A 22,008-nucleotide genomic window follows, 5' to 3' on the forward strand; every position below is an offset into this window, starting at 1 on the left:
TGTCTTAAATTTTCAAAATTATTATTTTTTTATACTTTGATGTGTTAAATCTCATGAGTTGGCTCCCGATGATATTTGATAGTTCAAACTTGGCTGGAAAAGCTTGAGTTTATTGGTCATCTAACTCTATTTGGTTGTCGACTATCGACTCCTAGATGAGGAGTGTTTATCGTCATCATAAGACTAGGTTATCGGACAGAGGGTGAAACAACATAATACGACAGATAGCTCGCCCTTCGACAAAAGTTCCTTCAGGGTGTTCTTGAAGTTTATCATGGTAAAAATTTCAGCCTTCTGATGAAGAGCCTTAGAGACTCTTATGAGGTGGCTGGCAATGTTGAGATGAGAGTTGGGTTGAGGACTTCTCTCAGCTTGATATATCTTGATCACAAACGATTTACGTCGGAACGACTTCGGGGCCCAATCCAAGCATATACTTGGTCAATCATGTCTTTGGATCTTTCAGTAATGAGACTTTTGGTCCTCCATTTATTGGTCATCTCAGGTTGTAGTTTCAAGATTCTTACTTCGTTGGATTTTCTTGAGATCATGCTAACACATTTTTTATGTAGATATTTTAGTTCTCCAATTCTTTTTTTTTCTAGAAAGTGACAATTAAGATAACAAATATAAAATTAGTTGCAAAAAGTAAATTCATTTATTTCGTAATTAGCACTTTAATAATTGAACTCTAGATTTTTGTGCCCATAGCTTCTATAAATAAAGTGTGATTGGCATTTTTGTTATTCGCATTTGCTTTCAAATATGTGTCTCTCTGTTGGTCAGTTTAAAGAATGCTCTGATAGCAAGCGGTAAGAAGTCCACGAAAGATGTCTCTATAAGAAGATAATGATGAAGACCTTCAAGTTATCTGCATCAAAGAGCCACCCAGGGAAGAAGCTCAAGAGAAAAAGAGGCCAGAAGGAGGGAGCTAACTGGAAGGAGAGAGTGTCCGGGAGAACAAAGAGGTCGGAAGGAGGGAACTGACTGGAGGAACAAATATGAGTTAAGCAACTCACTCACAAGAAGAAATGGGTCGAAGGCCCGTGGAGCTTATATCAACTGACTCTCTTACACTTCTTCAACAAAAAGAAGAAGGAAGTAACTTGGACAACCCGACTGCTAGTGCATCGACCCGATCCCTTATGTTATGGTCTGCGATCAGCCAACTTAACAGCCTGCCAAGGGAGTTGCCGGAGCATTGACGCTAGAGGATTGGGGGGTTACAGTTCTATTTTCAGCCAGCAAGAGCAAGACTGCGGATGTCCTTCCATTGTATGGTGAGAGCTTTCGTTGTTTCGGTGGTCTGAGAGGATCAACTCCTTGGTATGAGGAGACTTGATCTTAGTTTCCTTCACTTTATTAAATTTTTGTTTGTTGGTGCAAATGAGGTGGTTCAGATCATTGATTCACCGCTAACAGACATTGGATGGGACCCCATTGACAAAGTGGCCAAGGAAACTCTGACTCCAATGCAGAGCAAAGGGAAGGAGATTGACCTCCAAGCTAGTACCCAAGAAGACCGTGAAAGGGCAGCTGACGGATGGTGGAGGTTACCGGTATCGTTAGCCTGCCATCTGACGGAAATAAAGGACTCCTACAATCAGGCTGCCGAGTTTTAACGAGAGGTGGAAACAAAGGAGCTACTAAAGGAACTAACGACCATGAAGCTAGGATACTTTGCAGAGTTGGTGGACGTTCGAGTGACCTGCTCAGTTCTCCAAGTCAAGGCTCTAGCAGATAATGTAGATATTTTCAGGTTTAAGTATAGTGTAGATCGATGTTGGAGATCGAGTGGCCCTTGCTCCAAACTTCTGACCACCCAGAGGTAGCAAGTTTGAGGCTGCTCTAGATTTTCAGGATGGTGATGATCTCCCCATCGCCAAGTGTTGTGAGATATGTACTTCCTGGCATAGAAATGAGACGAAAAAAGAACACAAGCAAACACAGATCGTTTACGTGGTTCGATCCAACTGGATCTACGTCCACGGGAGGGAATCAATCAAATATTTCACTAAGGCAAAAGAAATGGAGAATACATAGCTTATACATAGAGATGAGCCCTCATCTTCCTTATATGGCCTCCCTCTCAAGCGACACCTTGATACAAGGCCTCAAGATGCTCTCCTCCTCTCTAACTCTATAGCTATTCTCTCCTCTTTTATGGTAGCTTAAGATCTCTTCTCCCTTTCCTCTCCTAAGCCTCACACCCTTAAGATTTCTTCCCTTGCTCTCCTAAGCCTCATACCCTCTCTATTTATAGAAGCAAGAGAGCGGTAGGTGGGAGGTAGGTGAGCGGTAGGTGAGTGGTAGGTGAACGGTAGGTGAGCGGGACCACATTACCAAAGTGCCCTTTTACTTTAATTCATTAATTGGGGGTCAAAATAACACCAAGAAACTTCATTGTCATGTGGTACGTTGAGACCACAACCTTGTCGTCATTTGAGCGGGCATGGTCAAAGATGGCGATGTAAGTCGGCGGCTAAACCACCACCAGGAAGTCCTTTATGTAGGTGAACGACTTCTGACCTTCCCCCAGGTGACTGTCAAGGAATTTATTCCCAATGCTTCCTTCCACTCACCTAAGAACCTGTATGGTGGTCCAACCGGTCCAATTAGTCGGTGGTTCTAGAGTTGGATCTTGTCAAACATTGACTTGAACAAATGTTCACAGAGCTACAAGTGTCAAATAAGATGTTACCAATTTGGTAGTTGTTAATCATCAGCGTAACAACCATAGCATCATTGTAGGGATTCCTCTTACGAGACAGATCTGTGATGGTGAATGTGATTGATGGATTAGTGCCACATTTTAGAGAGAAAGTGGTTGTAAACAGTTCTCCCGATCGAAGCCTCTTATGGCTGGCTTGTTGGGATGACTCTCCACCTCTGAAAGTAGTTGGTACTATCCTAACGATGTAGATGCCATTTGCTCAGACTCGCTTATTCGAGATTTCTTCTACTGAAGCCTTCTCCTACCTCTGAGTTGCTGCTCCTGGTGCCACAAATTCTTTGAGCCTTTCAGCTCTTATCAACTCCTCGACCATGCTCGACGGTGTTTGCATTCCTTCATGTCATGGTCACAATCCATGTCTTAAGTATAATACTTATTGGTGTCTCGGAGGAAAGCTCTGGCTCTCATCGATGATACCTTTTTGAAGTACTCCTTTTGAATAGCATCAACTAGCTCCTCCATTGAGACTCTCAGCGGAGTAACCTTCAGGGTCTCATGATCATTCAACAATCGCTCATGGTAATGAGTTGGGTGTTGGTCAGGATATCGAGTATGGCCTCCTTGACTATGGTTCCTGTAGGCTCCCCTATGGTCTCGGGGTGGTATGTTATCTTCATATCAAGGTTGAGCGGAAGGTCGTGAACCATATCTTGGTCTCCATTTGTCAACTCTTGGGGCCTCTTCCACAAACAATGGTTGGCTGACTGAGTTCTGGCGAAAGCAGAGCTGAAGTCATACTCTTGGACCGAAATATGATTGTTAGCCAACTCCAACAATTCAGCTAAGATTTTTAGATGTTGGAGGCCTAAAGCATAGCACAAAGGTCCTTCCTTTATCCCTTGAGCAAAGGCGGTATGTATTATTGCATGTTCTAGATCTTGCACTTCCAGCATCTCTTTCTAGAAATTAGTGCAAACAAGAGGAGACTCCTTTTTTGCCCATGCCTGACCTGCAGCAAAGCCTACCAACTTTTTTGCGACTTTTGGGCACCGACAAACTATACCACAAATATTCTTTTGAAGTCGACGGAGGAGGTCCCACCGTTAAACCATTGAACTACCTGAGGGTTGACTCCCTCAGCATAGTGAAGAACAGTCGGCACTTCAATGCGTCGATAATCCTCAACGAACAGATAACTGATTCGAACGACGCTAAATGGACGGTTGGATCAATCTGATCCTTAAAGGACTCGAACAAAGAGAATTTAAAAATAACTGAGGGCTCGGCATCAAAAATTTGCCAAGAGAACACATTTTCTGGATGATGGGGTGCCTCAAGAGAACACATTCTTTGGATGATGAGGTGCCACAGTACACCTGAATTGTTGTATATCAATCAGGGTAGATCCAACATTGTCTTGTTATTAGGAATCTCCTATTCTTGTTATTGGTCATTGGCTCGAACAACTTTCGTCCAGTTAGCTTTAGGTCTTGATCTAAAGGATCTGCACTTTGTTAATCTGGTCCTTTGATCTTCTCATTATAGGACTTTTGGCATTCCTTCTGTGGGTCATCCTGGTTGTATTTTCATGTCTTAATCCTTTGAATTTGCTCTAGATTCATGGTGGCACATTTTTTAAGCACAATATTAATTATTATATTTTCTTTTCTAAATCTGAATAATTTCTTCTCTATTAATATTTCAATTTCTTTCATTTATTTCATTATTTTTTAAGTTGTATCAGTTGTATGACTCTTATTTATAAAATAAAATGCATTTTATTTTTTCTTGCTTATTTTATTTTTGTTTATACACAATCTTTTCTTTTAAGAATACAAAACAGGTTATCATCCTTTCATCATAACCTGCATTGTTGGAGTATGTCGCCTTTCGGACCTACGGTGTGGCATATACCACAAACAACCCTATGTTATAATTTTTCCTGCCAATGGGGATGCAAATTCTCTTGGATGAGGAGGTTATAGCTGCCTCTAAAACTCATCTTTGTAAATAAAATCTTTTAGAAAATTGTTAACGGGTCATATACATACCTTCTCTTTTTAAAAAATTGAACAATAAAGTTTTTGCAAAAAAACTGGCATACATCTACCACACTTTCTTATAAAAACATTGTTTCTCATTATAATAATTTTCTTAAAAAAAAATTACAGTTAGAAAGGATTATGATTGCTTGTCTGAAAAAGGAGATGAAAAATCTCCCCCAAAAAGACCCTCAATTCTCGTCACAATAATACCACTTGTTAAAGGTGGAACACCGGCTTGGAATGAAAGTCAATTAGAGGTTCTAAAACCAAAATCAATATTTCAAACTAAACCAATTTTAAAACAGGAGAAACAATAACTCTACAGCAATACAAACATAGCAGCTTTTTCTCCTTTTGACAAACAAAACAGGAATGTGAATCGAGAATCAGCTCCTGGATTCCTAATCTACTAGTTGCACCAATGTCATTAATGTGCTCGAGGGCCTCACCTCCAAACCAGAAAATCAAGTTTCAAGAAATACCAGGAGGATCAGCATTTTGAATGATCCATGGATGCTCCAGTAGCTTGTGGAGTGGTAGACGCTGTGAGGATTCTTTCACAAGCATCTGAAGCAAGATGGATAACAAAATAAAATAAGAAGTAAAGAGAGATTACATAGCTAAGAAGTTGACTATCTACCTTGCTTATCAAGTCCTTCGCAGCTGGAGACACTATGGGATTTGAGGGAAACTTCAGATCAACTTCGACAATTCTGTATATGTATTAGAGCACATAAGAATGAAAAAAGCTAGCCGTTATGATTTCAAACTTTCAAATGAGATCAAGAGAAGAAGAGCTGCTAATTGTAAGCTGAACAGAATAGCAAAACCAAAAGGCTACAAAAGAATGAGATTTATTAATTAATATTTTATTGGTAGGATAAATTGCTCCATCCAGTTTGCGTCTGAAACTTCAACAACAACTGAAACGAATATGAAGATCTGCCGCAGAAGTAAAGCTAGTTAAAATGACTCTATCTTTAGAGCATGGTAATAGATGTCCTTATGCTTCGAGAGGTGCAAAAGTTAAATCATGCTAACCTTCTGTATGTATCAGAGTGTTCCTTGGCCTCAAACGGCGGTACACCATAAAGGAACTCATAGCATAGCACACCCAAGCTCCAAATGTCTACACCAGCGTCATGCTCTACACTTTCAACTGCATAGAAAAAAAAAACGCAGTTTTAACAAGTCAAGGATGCGGCAGAAAATATATGCAAAATCACCAAGGGGTTGTTTGTTTGTTTGTTAATATTTAGAATATGTTTATTCCAAATACAATGTAAAGTAAATACAATGCATTTGATATACTCATAATTGTTTAGTTGGTTATAAAATAAATTAAGGAGATAGTTTTGTTAAGATTTGTATCTTTTTTAGGGTCCTATTGGTAATTAGAGAATGTAGAAAATGACTAGGGTTTTAGTTTTAAGATAGTTGTAATGCTCTATAAGAGCCCAAGTCATTAATGAATAGAACTAGTTTTTTGAGCAATACCTGGGCCGCACCCTTCGTTCTCTCTTTCTCTCGGCCGCTGATCGCTCTCTTTCGACTGGCCGCCGCATCAAGATATTGTCCGCCAGGTGAAGGTGCCCTTGTGAGGGGCAATACCTCAGGAATCCCGAGAAATGAGTTGATATAAGGATCTTAGGATCTGCTGGGGGCACTTATTTGGTGCGGCAGCGGTTCGAGAACGCTGAAATAGCGTTTGGTTTCTGTGTTTGATCGGCGACTTGAAAATGCTGGAATATGTTTTATTAAGAAAGCGAGATGCGGGGTCGACCCCGCGTCCCGCTTCGAAGAGGTGTGTTTGCTCACCATTTACCTCCCATGCCCTTCTCCCTCGTGCGACCGTGCTTGCCCTAGCCTGGTTCTCCCTCGCCCCTCTTCGTCTCTTCTCCCTCGAAGCTTCCTCTCGTTCATCTGGTATCTCGCAATGTTACTCCTATATATAATTTCCGTGGTTTTCCCTTTCGTTGCACTCGTTTGCCCTTTGCGGCTTCCGATCCCATGATTTTCTTTGGGATGTTTGCGGTTTTCTTTGAAATTTTTGTGGAGATACCAAATATTTGTTTGGTTGATCGAGATGTTACTCCTACATCTATAATTTCTGTGATTTTTTTCTTTCAAAGCATATGTTTGCACTATGTGGCTCCCGAGTTGTGTTGTGTTACTGCGGACTACAGGCTTCCTACTCACGTCATGTCAACCTCACAGCTATGGGAGACAGTTCTACGGTTGTCGCATGGGCGTTTCAACATTCCGACATATTCCACTACCGACAGTGATTGGGGAACAATGGTTTCCCAGGATGACAGTGCACTGAGAACATACGTCGTCATATTTTAAAATCAATATTTTAATAATTTTAATTATATTTGTAATTATTTTTCTCTTTATTTTATTAATTTTGATACTCACATGTAAGTGAGGACTGCATCTTATTTTTTAAAATCTGTAATGATTTGAGGTTTCTGTGTTATCAATTAATTTACCCAGACAGTTCTGTTGCAAACAACATTACTTAACAGGGGCAAAATAGTTATTTATCCAGAAATAGCTGTAAATAAGTTGTTCTGAATAAGCTCCCCTAAACAACCAGCCAATTTATCAGAATAATCTACAGATTATCAGATTGTCATGATAATCTGCAAATAAACAAATTATAAATGATCTGTAACTGCCCTAAAGAGACCCTTAATCTTGACGATGAGATAGATCAAAATCTAATCAAGAAGAGGAAGGAAGTATGTGCGATCTAGACTTAGAGTTGATCTGTGTGATTAAAACTTGGTTCCTTGTGATTGAGGATGTCAGGAGACAAAGATAGTGCAGTAGATAAAAGACTGAAGCTTTTGGGGAAGATTGATCATGAGGTTCTGAAGGTATTGGTCGGGCTCATATAGGGAGCTAGCGGCTCAACGTGAGCCACTACCTCAACACGTACTCTGACAGACTTGATGCTAGTAGATCTCTCTCCTGTGGATCTGAAACTTGATGGACCAGTCAGGTATTTGAGTAGGTCGCATTGGATCAAGATTGCTTTAGAGGGATATCTGGAGGGGGGTGAGCCAAAAAGTGATAGCGTTGAGGGGTAAGTGGAGAACCACACAAGATTTTACACATGTTTACTCAATTTGATGATTGTGTCATCAATAGATAGTATTCAAAAGATGAGAGACAACTGAGCAAAGCTGAGGAGGGCCTATGATGGGGCTGAGAATCAGATGAGGCTATTATAGATTCAGCGTGAGATAGAGGTTGTGGTACAAGGCGATCAATCGATTCAGGAGTACTCAATAGATCTCAAGCGGTTGTGGGCAGACCTTGATCACTTCTTACCGATGTTAAGTTGTGGTGATCTGGGGTGCAAGAAGGGGAAGATGAAGACTATGCATAGATGAAGATTATGCAGTTTGGCCCATTTGAACCCGACCTTTGATCAGAGAAGATCAGTTCTCCTAGCCTAGGTGAAGATACCTTCACTAGATGAGGTTATCGTTGCGATGATACAGGAGGAGAGTCGCATGAGGCTACACTCTGAGCCGAGTGGACTTCTAGGTATGCGAATGCTATTGTCCAAGGGGAAACTTGCAAGTACTACAACTAGAGTGAAGTAGACCATTTGAGTAAGATATGTACTAAGCCACCTAAAGAGAGAGACTGGTGAATGTGGACAGTTTGGAGGTTGTGGTCGTGGTTGTGGTGGTAGAAGAGTTAGAAGAGGGGGCTACCGGGCAAATATGATGAGACCAGAGGACGAGAGAGAGATAGATGTGTTATTTACTAATGAGGATCATGAGTTTCTAGAGATGTTGAAGAAGTAAAAGCAGCAAGTGATGGGGCTGAGAATGTTTCCAATTTGTCATCATCAAGGGGTAACATTGTTACTTATGCTCACTCTGAAAAAGGTACTTGTGATACGTATGCTCTTGCCTTTATTTTCACCACAAAATTATCAGAATTGATAGCATGCTCTGGTTCAGCTTGATATGTGACAGGCATTGCTAGAGATTTCTCTTACTATACTCACCTAACAGTTTCAGAGAGTATCCAGCCTTTTGATGTTACAACTCAGCCTGTAGTTGATAAAGGTACAGCGAGGTGTATTGATTCTATAAATTTGTTCAATATTTTGCATAACCCTTCCTTTTCAATGAACATTTTATCCATTAGTGTCATTATTCTCCAATTAAAATATGTTGTTTCATTTGATATTCCTAAGGTGATTTTTTAAAAGAAAGAGACGGGTCGAAAAATTGAGATTATAACTTGGCATAGTGGACTTTGATACTTGGATAGAGAGAGGATAAACTTAGCATTGACATCCATGGTAGAGAGCACTGAAGTATAAGAATCTGGGAGAAGCGTGGAGGATGTGTTGCTGCTACATCACAAACATATATGACACTCTTGTTTTAGTTTAATGAGATGTTTAAATCCATTTTTATATGAAAAGGCAAATAAACAAAATCTTGTTTGTGAGTTTGACAAGCTTATTAAAAGCTCTTATATCATCTCTGGAAATTTTTGATTTGATATATTTTGATGTTTAAGAATACTTGTTCTACAAGTTTAATGAATAGTTATCGATATTTTGTGACATTTATTAATTATTTTTCTCGTGTCACATGGTTGTATCAGACAAAAAACATGGGTGAAGTGTTTGATTGCTTTAAAGATTTTCACAAGGCAATCTAGACTAATATGACACAGTAGTGAAGGTATTGAGGTTTAATAACGGAACAAATTCTACCAACAAAGGGTTTGGGGAATGTTTGTCAGCCCACATGATATATCATCAAACCACATGTCCATACACGACGGCACAAAACTGAGCAGCAGAGAAAAATAATAAACACCTTCTAGAGGTAGCCCGAAATATAATCCAGATGAATGTCCCAAAGCACTTGCGAAGCAAGTAGTTTTGATAGTTGCTCAATTAATCAATAAAATGCCCTCGAGAGTATTAGATTGGAAGTTTACTTGTCAGATCTTTAAAAGAGATAATAGTGGGATACTCCTATTGAAATTATTTGGTTGTGTAGGTTTTGTAAAGGATGACTGACCATCAATAGGGGAGTTGTATCCCAGAGCTGTAAAGTGTATTTTTGTGGGTTATTCTGCTGCCCAAAAAGGGATATATTTGTTGAAGCTTGATAGAGAAGAGACTGTTTACAGAATAACCCACAAAAACAAACCGTACTACAGTCTTCTCGAATCTCGATAGAGAAGAGACTGTTTACAAAATAACCCATAAACAAACCGGCTCGCGAGAACTTGTAGACTTCAGCTCGAGCTCGAGCTCGAACTCGATAAAATTAATCAAGCTCAAGCTCTAACCAAGGGTGGCTCGAGCTCGACTCAACTCGACTCGTTTACACTCTTAGTGGAAATCACACCAACTCAATATGAAAAATGTGTTTCTTCATGGTGAGCTACTAAAGGAGTTGTACAAGGAGATACCACCAAGATTCGGTACAGGTTAGACAACAGGCAAGATGTACAGCCTCAGGAAGTCACTTTATGGCTTGAAGCAATTTCCTCGAATCTGGTTTGACTAGTTTAGAAAAGCTATGGTGGGCATGGAATATCAACAGATCAATGCCGACCAAACGATGATTTTTCCGCCAAAATGGTGGGTCGGGTCGCACCATTATATTTGTTATGTATGTTGATAACATGATTATCACTAGTGATGATGAGGCATAGATTGCTCAACTAAAGGTAAAATTGGGCCAAAAATTTGAGATGAAGAACCTTAGACCGCTCAGATAATTTTTTGAGATTGAGGTGGCCCGTGGGCCAAAAGGGGTAGTATTGTCTTAGAGAAAATATGTACTAAATCTCCTCACAAAAACATGCATGCTAGGATGCAAGTCTACAGTCTGTCCAATTGATCAAGAGGTCAAGCAGAGTGCAAAGAAGAGAACCAGTTGATCGTGAGAGGTAACACAGATTGGTGGATCCAGTCTAATCTATCTGAGTCATACTCACCCTGATATCTGATTTGTGGTGAGCGTGGTAAGCCACTACATGCATGATCCAAGGAAGAGTCATATGGACGCAATGTAACAAGTTTTGAGGTACCTGAAGAGTGCTCCGATGAAGGGGTTGGTCTTCAGGGATAATGGGCGTGTAGGCATTAAGGGGATTTATGACTCTGAATGGGCAAGTTGTGAGGATGACAAGAGGTCCACACAAGATACTGCATGTTTGTAGGGGGCAACTTAGACTCTTGGAAGACCATGAAACAACCAATAGTAGCAAGGTCAACAGCAAAGGCCTCTGCACAAGGCCATGGCCTTAGGAGCTGCCGAGATGATGTGGTTGAGAGCCTTCTTAATAAAGGTCAAGGTGGACCAAGGAGCTCAAATAAATTACGGCGCGACAACAAGTCAACAATCAGCATTGTCAACAACCTAGTACAACACGATAGAACCAAACATGTGGATACTGATAGGTTCTTCATCAAGGAAAAGCTAAATAATGAACCACTGGAGCTTGGTCATGTAGCCACTGGAGGGCAAGTGGCTAACTGCCTCACTAAAGGACTTGCTCATTAGATTTGCTTAGATTATGTGACAAGATGGGCTTAGTGAATATATTTTGCCCATCTTGAGAGGGAGTGTTTAGATTTGTATACTTTTGAAAGTCCCATTGGTAAATAGGAAATATAGAAAATGCCTAGGATTTTATTTTTAAGATAGTTGTGATGCTCTATAAAAGCCCAAGTCGCTAATGAATAGAGCTAGTTTTTTTAGCAAATTATTACTATAAATATTTTTTTTTGTATTTGATAAGAAATTTAAATATAAGTCCCAAAAATGCGAGGACAAGGATGATGAAAATGCAATGGAGATGGTGTCACGTGGGGAGAGCCACAAACCATGGAGATGACATGACATCATATAACAAGCGCCAAAGAATGGAGCAAAAACCTAAGATCGTGAGGAGGGCTTCTTCTCTTGGAATGAATTGAATCTAAGTTATGCATGGAGAGCAAGAGGCAGAGGATGCTTGGTGTGGGGGAGGGAGATGCAAAGATGACTTTACTGTGATAACAACATGATAGTAGGATGGCTTCAACGAGATTACAAAGATAGCTTAAGTTTGTAGAAGGACTGAGGTCGTATGAATGAGCAAGCAATGAATTTGGAATTCACTCGACTCCAGCATACTCCAAATTCATCAATGACTGGGAGTAAAAAAACATACCCCAGTCAAAAAAATTAGAAACTTCTACATCTCAAATGGAACATACTCATAATATTTGTAAGCAAACAATCCTTAAGAAAGTTAAGAGGATTAAATGAAAAGAAAATTGAAAATTTTGTTGGTTTATTATGAATCTGCTGGGCTTTTATTTCATTTTTTTTTTTTCATTTCATTTCACTCAAATTCCCTACATCCAAACACAGCTTAAGCAAGGGCAAATCAACGGAATTTGGCATTACCCATTTCAGGTGGCAAGTAATCTAAAGTGCCGCACATCGTCTTCCTGCGATTAAATGTGTGAACTGACCACCCAAAATCCGCAATCTTTACTTCACCCTATTCAAAAGAGAACCAACATCATAAGCATGATGCAGCTGCAAAAAGGTTGGACATGACATTTAAGATCAAAGAAAGAGCACCTGCGCTCCTAGCAGTAGATTCTCAGGCTTGATATCTCGGTGAATGACATGTTTTCCATGTAAGTAGATAAGAGCTCGAGCCAATGATGCAATATACTGAATCAACATAACTAAAAAAATTTTAGCAGAATTTCAATTTCCAAAATACAATGGTCGGAGGTGGGGGAAAAGTCACAAAATTCATAGTGAGTCTCTACCATTGCTGCTCGCTTCTCACCGAAATATTTGCACTTCTGCAGTTCTTTGTATAGCTCTCCTTTTGCAGCATGTTCTAATATCAAATAAACTCTTGTCTGCAGTACATGAGGAGGATTAGAATGAAATTAAGATAGTTTGTGATTTTAAAACTGACTCGACTTCCTTTGTAGTTAGCAGTTAGTCCGAACCTGATCATAGAAATACCCATATAAACGTAATATATTTGTATGTCTGAGATGACTCTGTATTTCTACTTCCCGCCGAAGCTGATGCTCAACCTGAGATTGCTTTAGCTGACTCTTAAAAAGAACTTTTATTGCCACTACATGATTACTCTGCAGTGAAGAACCGCTAGTTAAGCAACTTGCAATAGTAGTTCAACAATGAAAATTCATCATAATCTCCATGCAATTAAAAAAGTCAAAAGTAGATTTCTTCTTTGCTGAACTTCTTCATAGGCGTACCTTCTTTTCTCTGGCCAAAAAGACATGACCAAATTTTCCTCTTCCGAGTGGCTTTCCAATTTCAAAATCACTCAGAGCCCATCTTTTCTCCATGGTTACTTGAAACTTTTCAAGGACAAAAACAAATATGCAACATAAGGAGTTTGGTCATTCTTAAACTAAGATTAAAAAAAGTTAAATTTTGATATTCATATTGAAGTGCTGCGCATAAAGCTTGGCTAAATGCATGATGGGTTGAATACAACAACAACAAATCTTTATCTCACTAAGTGGGGACGGCTACATAATCCTTTTTCTCCATTGCATCCTATTGAGTGTCATGTGTCATATTTTCATTTAATTTCATATTTTCATTTAATTTTAATAAATTAAAACCATTTTTTATACAATATGCCCAAGTATTTCTAGGTCTGTCTCTGTCTTTCTTAACAGAAGTCGAATCTAAAACATCTACTCTCCTAATCGGAGCATCAGATAGTCGATGTTTAATGTGACCAAACCATCTAAGACAACTCTCCCTAATTTTGTCTGACACAGGAGCTGCACCACCCCTATCACAGATATATTCATTTCACATTTTGTCTCCAAGTGTAAAGACATTTATCCACCTACGCAATCTCATCTCCACAACACTTAACTTAGTTTTATGCTTCCCTTTTAAAGGCCAACATTCGGCGCATAGAGCATTGCAGGTCTCACCACCATCTTATAAAATTTTCCTTTCAATCTAAGCGGTACTTTTCTATCACACATAAGCCCGAAGCATTCCTTCATTTCAAACAACTTGAATTCTACTAATAACACCCCCATCTATATCACCATCACTTTGAACTGAACAATAGTATATCACCATCGCTTTGAACAAAAGACCTAAGATATTTAAATCGTTCACACCTTTTAATAATTTGATCACCCATAGTTACAAAGCTACTATTAAAGCTACTATTAATAAAATTACATTCCATGTATTCACTTTTAGTTCTACTCAAACGAAGGCCATTAGCTCCAATTTAGACCTCCATAATTCAAGTTTTTCCAGAGCGTTCTCTCTATTCTTATCCACGAGAATATCAACAACGAAAAGCATACAACAAGGTACATCCTCCTATAAATGTCCAGTAAGAGCATCCATAACTAAAGCAAAAAGATATGAGCTTAAAGTCAATCCCTGATGTAATCCAACTGAAATAGGAAAATATTTGGTTAATCCTCATTCTGCTCGAACACAAGTAACAGCTTTCTTCTCTAGAACTCTCCAAAGGATATCTCTCCAAAGGATATCTCAAAGGATATCTCATGGAACCTTATCGTAAGTTTTTTCTAAATCAATAAAAATCATATGTACATTCTCCTTATTCTCTCTGAACTTCTCCATCAAACCGCTCAATAAATGTATAGCTTCCATTAATAGACCTGCTCGGCATAAATCCAAATTGATTATGAGAAATCTTTGTAATACGACTTAAAATATGTTCAATTATCCTCTCCCATAATTTTAAAGCATTAATTTTAATATCCTCTCCCATAATTTTAAAGCATGACACATCAACTTAATTCCTCAATAATTTGCACACTCTTCTGCATCCCCTTTATTCTTAAAAATGAGGACCAAAGTACTCTTCCTTCACTCCTCAGACATCTTTTTAGTTTTTAAAATAATATTAAAGTTTAGTAAGTCAAGAAACTTTCAAATCTCTTATATATTTCCACACTTCAATTGGGATATTATCAGGTCCTACAGACTTTCCATCATTTGTTTTCTTTGAAGTCTCCTCAATTTCTTTTTTTACTAATGCGACAATAAAAATGAAATATTTTATTATTATTAATAAAATTAAGATCACTAAGGTTAATCGTATTTTCAAAACTTCATTAAAAAGTTTGTTAAAATAACTCACCCATTTATGTTGAATATATTTTTCTAAGAAAAGTATTTTTTCTATTTTCATCTTTAATATACTTTACTTGAGTTAAATCTTTACTTTTATTTTTCTCTTTGTTTGACTAGTTTATAAATATATTTTTCACCCTCTTTAGTATCTAACTTATTATAAAGATCACTAACGACATAATTTTTAGGGTCACGGATTGTTCTTTTAAACTCCCAACAGGTCATTTTATATTTTTCTCATTTCTCTAAGCTTTTGCATTTAAACCAATTTTTATAACATAAATTCTTATATTTTATCTTTTCCTGCACATTATTATTTCACCATCAACTATTTTTATTTATAGATTTTTTTTCTTTTGATTCTCCAAGTACATCTTTTGCACTTATTTAATAGTTTATCCCACGTAGAATTTGTTTCTTTATGAACATTCCAAATCTTGAAATCTTAAATTTTACTCATAAAAATAATTTTAAGGTACCCCCCATCTAATTCTACGATAAAGTTTCCTAGTATTTTTTATTTTACAACTCATCATCTTAAAATCTATAACTAATAATCGATATTGAGTACTTAAATCCTCACTTGAAATAACTTTACAATATTTACATTCTCGACGATCTCTTCTTCTCATAAGAACATAATCAATTTGTATTTTATTAGATCCATTTTTATAAATAATAACATGCCAATTTTTTTTCTTGAATAAAGTATTAGCAATACAAAATCATATGCCAAAACAAAATTACCTTCTTTATTAATCACTCCAAAACTGTAGGCACCATGAATATTTGTAAAATCTTCTACCACTCTACCGATATGTTCATTTAAATCTCCTCTAATATTTTTTTTTTTCAAGAGATATCATTTGTATTAAGTCTTCTAGGTCATTCCAAAATTTAACTTTACAACTTATATCTAAACTTGTTTGAGGAGCATAAGCACTTATAATATTAAAAATCTTAGTATCAACAATAGTCTTAAAAGCTATAATTCTATCTCCAATTTTATTAAATTTTATAATATTGTCTTTCAAACTCTTATTTAAATTACACCTACATCATTTATAATGCGACTCTTACCTGAATACCAAAGTTTAAGACCTACGTTATCAATCTCTTTGGTCTTTTCTCCAAACCATTTAGTTTTTTTAATACATAAGATATTTATCTTTATAAGAATCATAATATCAACTAATTCCATAAATTTATTTGTAAGAGTACCTATATTCCAAGATCATATCCTAATATTAGTTTCATGAACTAACTTTTTTACCTGCATCTGTCCCTAATGTGGGAACCCTTGCATTATGGGTTGAATATTGATCTAAATGGAGTTAGAGAAAATCAGAAGGAAAAAGTTGACATATGCTCGTGATAACACAACATAAAGTTTTGATAAAAATGTTAATAACCAACAACCCATTGTTCAGTCAAGGAAACTAGCTACAGATAGATATGCAACCTGCTATTCTACGATTTGATTGTCTGAGGCTATCTGTATCATTAACAATAGAACTTTCTCAACGCAACGTAAGAGAAAAAATGCAACATCCAAATATGAAAAAAATAAATAAAATAAGTAGTTAAAAAGAAATGAATTAGCTACATGGGCCATCTTAGATGTCCAAGTTAGATTTAAATCAACTAAAGGTTAGCTAAGTCTGAAAGACGAACAATATTCTAAGAGAAAACATCATCAACAACAACAACAACAATAAAGCCTTAATCCCACTACGTGGGGTCGGCTACTACATGAATCCCCGGCTACATGAATCCCTTTTCTCCATTGCGTCCTATTTATTGTCATATTTTCATTTAGTTCTAATAAATTAGTGTCATATTTTCTAATATAAGTCGAATCTAAAACATCTACTCTCCTAATCGGATCATCAGATGGTCGACGTTTAATTTCTAACAGCAAACATAATAAGCAAAAATTGCAATGAACTTCTTAAAAAAAATTGAAGATTGTGTCTAAGAGAGCCTTAAAATAACGTTTAGAAGATTGTCGATGTTGATATTTAACATCATGAGGAATACAAGGTACAAAAGATCATGCAAATTAGAACTTTGGTAATGGCTTGTGGATGTATTCAGGATTCTGTAAAGTTTAACATACTTATCCCACAAATTTGTGTTTGGCTTTAGAAATCCTTCTTCTCCATTCATTTATATCGAGTTAAAATTTTGAAATTTTTTATTTAAGATGTCTAGCCAAGTTATATATGGTTTATCTTTTTGTTTCAGATGACATTTACGTTAATTATATACAAATCTTGTTCGTGCATAATCTATTATGCCTTGTATTCTCAAATCCTCTATAACATAATTATTTTACACACTATCTTTCCAAGTTTTAGGAACATCCAATTTTGATTTTCACCTCCATTACACTTAATTTAGTTATTTCCTAATATTTTACTGCCCAGCACATGCATTCAAATAGAATACGTGATATTATCACAAGTTTAAAAAAAAATTCTTTTAGCTCACCATTAAATTATTTTATCGCACAAGCTACATCCTCTTTCATTTCCATTTTCTACATTATAACATAGGCATAGAGCCAAGGTATTTAATGTATAAACCGTATAATTTAATCTTCCAACCAATTGATTCACTTAAATCATTTAGCTAGGTATTTTGTATGACAAATTTTAAACCCCTTATGAAAAATCTGCATTGCTCAAACTTTCAGTTATGCCGAAGTATTTTTTATCAGTTGTAAATAATGAAAAAATAGCATACACTAAAAAGAAAGTATTTCCAATTAGGAATATATCATGCAAAAATAGCATTGCCAAATTGCTCAACTGTAAATATCTTTCATAAGAATTTCTATCAATAAGACACAAAAAGAGGGTGCGTACGTATTGTCAATCTTTGGACAAAAAATATGTTAAGATTTTTAATTACATCGGAGAAATTTTGTATATTGCTATCTGTAAAGAAAATACACCAACTTATCTTATTTTGAATATTTGTTATAATCATCTCAATTTGCAAACAAAATATATAAAAACTTAACATCGATTCCAGATGCATACCTAAGATGAATGTAAACCATTTAGTTACAGAATAAATAAATAATAGTCAATTTTTCATCAGACATATTTGAAAAATTGAGCATACAGCGCAAACTTTCATTGCAATACCCATCAAATCAATTCATATTGTACTTGACTATATGTCACTTTGAGGTTAATTTCCTGTCGTATCCTGTAGTGAAACATTAATTGCCGAGGCATCAAAATCACATCCAATATCGATGTAAATTTTCTGAGTTTTGTTCCGACACTATTCCATAACTTTGAACACAGTTCAAGCATTTCCTTTCTTCTTAAAAATGCGACAAAAACTTCCTCCAATAATTTGCCATCCATTTAGTATTAAGAATTTCATAAAAAAGATTTAATAATCCTACTACCAACTCTACATCTTTTGTAACTTCGATATTTTCAATAGCTTTCTAATGTTTTATGCATTTTCTTTAAAGCTTATTAACTCACCTTGTCTTTTATAGGTTGATTTGTATACTAAAATATATCCACCTGCAAGTTTTCATGCGTAAGAAACCTTAAGTTCATGTTATTTTATTACACTTGGAGCAAAAGCTTGTATTTTAATAACCATAAACATCCAATATCTAACAAAAAATTGTATTTTAATAACCATAAACATCCAATATCTAACAAAAAATTAGTCAGGACAAATTAATACTTCTCCTACATATACATGTAAATTTCAAAAATTTTAAGAAATGCATATGTTTTCAAGAAAATTAGGTAATCAATAATTGCATTGACCTTTCTTGATTACCAACACATCATCTTATTTTCCGTTACAGACATTAATAAAAATCACTAACATATAATTTATTATTAAATAAATTTCTCTTGATCAGCATCTCGTACAACTTGCTAAAAGTTTTCTTTCTCTAATTTTTTATGCTAGAAATGTTTTAGGAAAAAGCATCAAGATATCCTGATACAAAATATCAGCATGGGAAAATACTTCGTACAGCTAGGAAGATGGTATGACTTACAGGATGTATAAAAGAAATAGATGATAGCCAACTACCTCTTTTTGCATAGCATAATTTATAAATCATATGATTTATACCCTGGGGCAGAGTTAGCATGGGAACACTAGCAACACATGCGCCCATTGGTAAGGCTGGTCATAGTTGGGGGCAAAGGAAAATAAAAGGAAATGTCGGTAAAACATAAAATAAGGGTCCATTGTGCGCAGTTGTAGCTCTTATCTAACATAGTTGTAAAGCTGTTATGAGGAAAGAAATTTTTTTTAAAGTTATCATTAGTATTATAAATATCGAACAACAATTTTCTTACAACTAAAATATTTTAGTGGATCTAGTTCTCAAAAATAACTTCTAATCATATAAATTCTTTGAAAATATTAGCTGAAAGAATGCGTCGCAGTAGTCTAAAAAACAATGCAGAGATAAAGTTGCTCCAAACATACCCTAAGAGGGTGTTTGGGTGCAAGTACGATTTAATGTTAGTAGTATTTAGTAAATCCGTTAAATCCATCCTACCCCTAGATTTAGTAAATCCGGATTTAAGTCGAATCAATGGTACAAGGTAGGAATCTAAATCCAAAATTTTGTAAATGCATGGAACTCCTGCATTTTAACGTTTGACTAGATTTAGTAAATCCGATGATAAATCCTATTAAAAGGTGCTACCAAACACTCCCTAAGTGAGTATATGTTTAGATTCTTTACTGTTCAATGGAAAGATGAGTAAGAAAAATAGCAAGAGCTAAAAACAGGATGGGATCAGATGCCTAAGAAGGAGAGTTTTCAACTAGATTTCTTAAAAATATGGTTTTACAACTATAGTCTTAAACCTAATAATATTGAGCATTAAATAATCTAACAATTACCTCATAATTTAGTATTAATTTTTTTATATATGAACTATCACTAAACATATAAAATTAGTATGTAATTACTATTTTAAGCTAATTAACTTACAAATAATATTTGTTTGTATATGCTTAATTTAAGATTAAAAAAGCTTAAAATTCTAAGAAAACCCATTGAAGTTTAAATAAATTGAGCACATACATATTGTTTACAAATAAGTTCAAATAAGAACCAAATTCAAACAAGCAAAACACAAACGCATACATAGTGTGGAGCCTTAGAAAGTCCATATTTGAAGGTGTGGTCAATTTTTATTCCTTGTTGCACCAACCATTAGTAAGACTATCCTTTTCTCTTCTCTTATCTCTCGCATTATTTCCCTTTGCAATAAATAAATCATTTCTTCCTATAAATATAACATTAGAGCTCTCAAATAGAAAGGTCATTGGTTGAGTTTTTAAACCATCAAAATCTCATCAAATCCTATATTACTTCTTGGATAAAATATATGTAACTAATGCTTGAACCAATTATAACGAAATGATTAATTAATATTAATTTATATGATTGATTTTGTTAGAGCATAATTTAAAAATTGATCAAGGGTCTAACTCCTAAATCTTCTTATAGTGCCTCCATTGAAAAAAAAATTAAGATCCGCCCCTTTCATACAAAAAAGCATTTCTTATTTTAAGAGAATGTCTATGTATCCTGAGACATTGTGTATCAATATATCCATACGGAGATTTTTTTTATCAACTTTTTAATCGAGTATTCAGAGTCTGTTTTCTTCTGATCACATTTGAAGCACTTTACTTCTAAATTTAACCCTAAATTAACATAAAAGATGAGCGCTACTTATATTTATACATAGGCTTAAGTGCAACTAAGCTAAACAAACCTTCACTAGTGTATCTGAGCTTATTTTTCCAAGCTTATCTTTTTCATTTGATGATTGATTAAAGAACATGAGCTGAAACAATAAATCAACCAAACTAATTTCTGATCTCAGTTTATATTTCCTACCAATCAAATAGTTCTTAACTCCGCTTAAAGACTTAGCTTAACTTAAGAACAACCAAATAGGATCAACGTTTTAAAAATAATCAAGCAAAACTGCAGCTAATATTAAAATGATAAAAACCCTACCAAAACAAACTTTGTCTGATCAAATCCCGAGTACTTAGCAGATAATCTGTAGAAAATATTTCTTAGGCAGGGATTATGCTTGTACAATGAACATGGCGTCTAAAACAACAAGACAAGAAGTTTGCGAATGGCTCTTCCTGGCACCGGGAAACACAAGCATACATAAATTCCCCACTCAATTTGAAAGTTCAATTCAGTGCTTCTGATATCGACATTCTACAATTATTATTTCCCCACTTATTCCTCTCCCATGACCTCCTATTTTACAAATGCCCGCAGGTAAAATAAGTGCTGGCGGTCGAAGCTGGGGTTGAAGGTAGGCAGTTTGTGTCACCGCGGATGAGGACTAGGGATACCAAGCCAGCAATTGGTCGAGGGAAACCTTTGCGAGAAGCGACATGAAGCAATAAAGTGAGATTTACCAAGAAAAAATCACTAACAGGCGATGAAAACTTAAGATCAAGAAAAAAAACAATAATAATATCAAGAGATCATGCCCACAGATCAGATAGATCAAGCGAGTAAATATCAAGATTAGAAGCGGGCAAGTGGGAGAACAAATATGTACTTCTTAACGAGAAGTAAAGTCAGTTTATCGGTGACATCTCCGGTGACGGCGGCGGCAATCGCCAATTGACAGGCCAGCTGCAGCAAATTTATGATTCAAAAATGAGGGGAAGAGCGCAACAGTTTCGAAGTTTGAGTTTTAAGGGTTTGGCGAGATATTTTGTTTGTCTCTCTTGGGGGAGTTTGGTTGCTCCATATTAATAGAATTTATCTCTTGAATTTATTAAGTTCAGACAAACTTAATAAATATATATATAAATTTTATGAATCTATAAAATTTTAAATTTAAGATCTAAATTTTACTTTCAACTCGTGTTACATTCGAATTTAATAAATCCATCACTTGATGGATTTAATAAATTTGGATTTATTAAATCTTAGTAAAGTTAAATCATTCATGCAGCTTGGGGGTCTTTGGTAGGATATCATTTATGGGATTTAGTCATAAATTTAACTTAAATCCTGTCAAACATAAATAAAATAAAAATTAAA

The 22,008-nt window shown here is 35.9% G+C and overlaps 1 protein-coding gene across 3 annotated transcripts; it reads right to left on the reverse strand.

Annotated features, from left to right (window-relative positions):
* Positions 1-4,932: 4,932 nt before the first annotated feature.
* On the reverse strand, positions 4,933-21,697 carry LOC110033892 (serine/threonine-protein kinase Aurora-1). Of its 3 annotated transcripts, none has more exons than XM_020738060.1 (9): positions 21,518-21,697; positions 13,019-13,123; positions 12,743-12,889; positions 12,574-12,649; positions 12,357-12,466; positions 12,177-12,273; positions 5,761-5,878; positions 5,360-5,432; positions 4,933-5,286 (listed from the first exon to the last, which is right to left on the reverse strand). In XM_020738060.1, the coding sequence occupies exons 2-9, from the start codon at positions 13,109-13,111 to the stop codon at positions 5,191-5,193; spliced, it is 810 nt and encodes a 269-aa protein (XP_020593719.1). In that variant the 5' UTR covers positions 13,112-13,123; positions 21,518-21,697; the 3' UTR covers positions 4,933-5,190. The 3 variants fall into 3 exon arrangements, with proteins under 3 accessions (XP_020593719.1, XP_020593711.1, XP_020593727.1); XM_020738052.1 differs by having other exon boundaries at positions 12,357-12,452; positions 12,554-12,649; XM_020738068.1 differs by lacking the exons at positions 4,933-5,286; positions 5,360-5,432 and adding an exon at positions 5,574-5,661 and having other exon boundaries at positions 12,357-12,452; positions 12,554-12,649.
* Between the last annotated feature and the right edge of the window lie 311 nt (positions 21,698-22,008).

This window comes from Phalaenopsis equestris, unplaced genomic scaffold (assembly GCF_001263595.1).
Source record: "Phalaenopsis equestris unplaced genomic scaffold, ASM126359v1 Scaffold000002, whole genome shotgun sequence".
Classification (NCBI taxonomy): domain Eukaryota; kingdom Viridiplantae; phylum Streptophyta; class Magnoliopsida; order Asparagales; family Orchidaceae; genus Phalaenopsis; species Phalaenopsis equestris.

Coding starts and splice junctions, on each gene's coding strand:
- LOC110033892 (XM_020738052.1), bottom strand. CDS start 13,111: ATGGAGAAAAGATGGGCTCTGAGTGATTTTGAAATTGGAAAGCCACTC. Junction 12,890..13,018: donor TTTTGGCCAGAGAAAAGAAG/GTACGCCTATGA, acceptor TCTTCACTGCAG/AGTAATCATGTAGTGGCAAT. Junction 12,274..12,356: donor ATCTACTGCTAGGAGCGCAG/GTGCTCTTTCTT, acceptor TCTTTTGAATAG/GGTGAAGTAAAGATTGCGGA.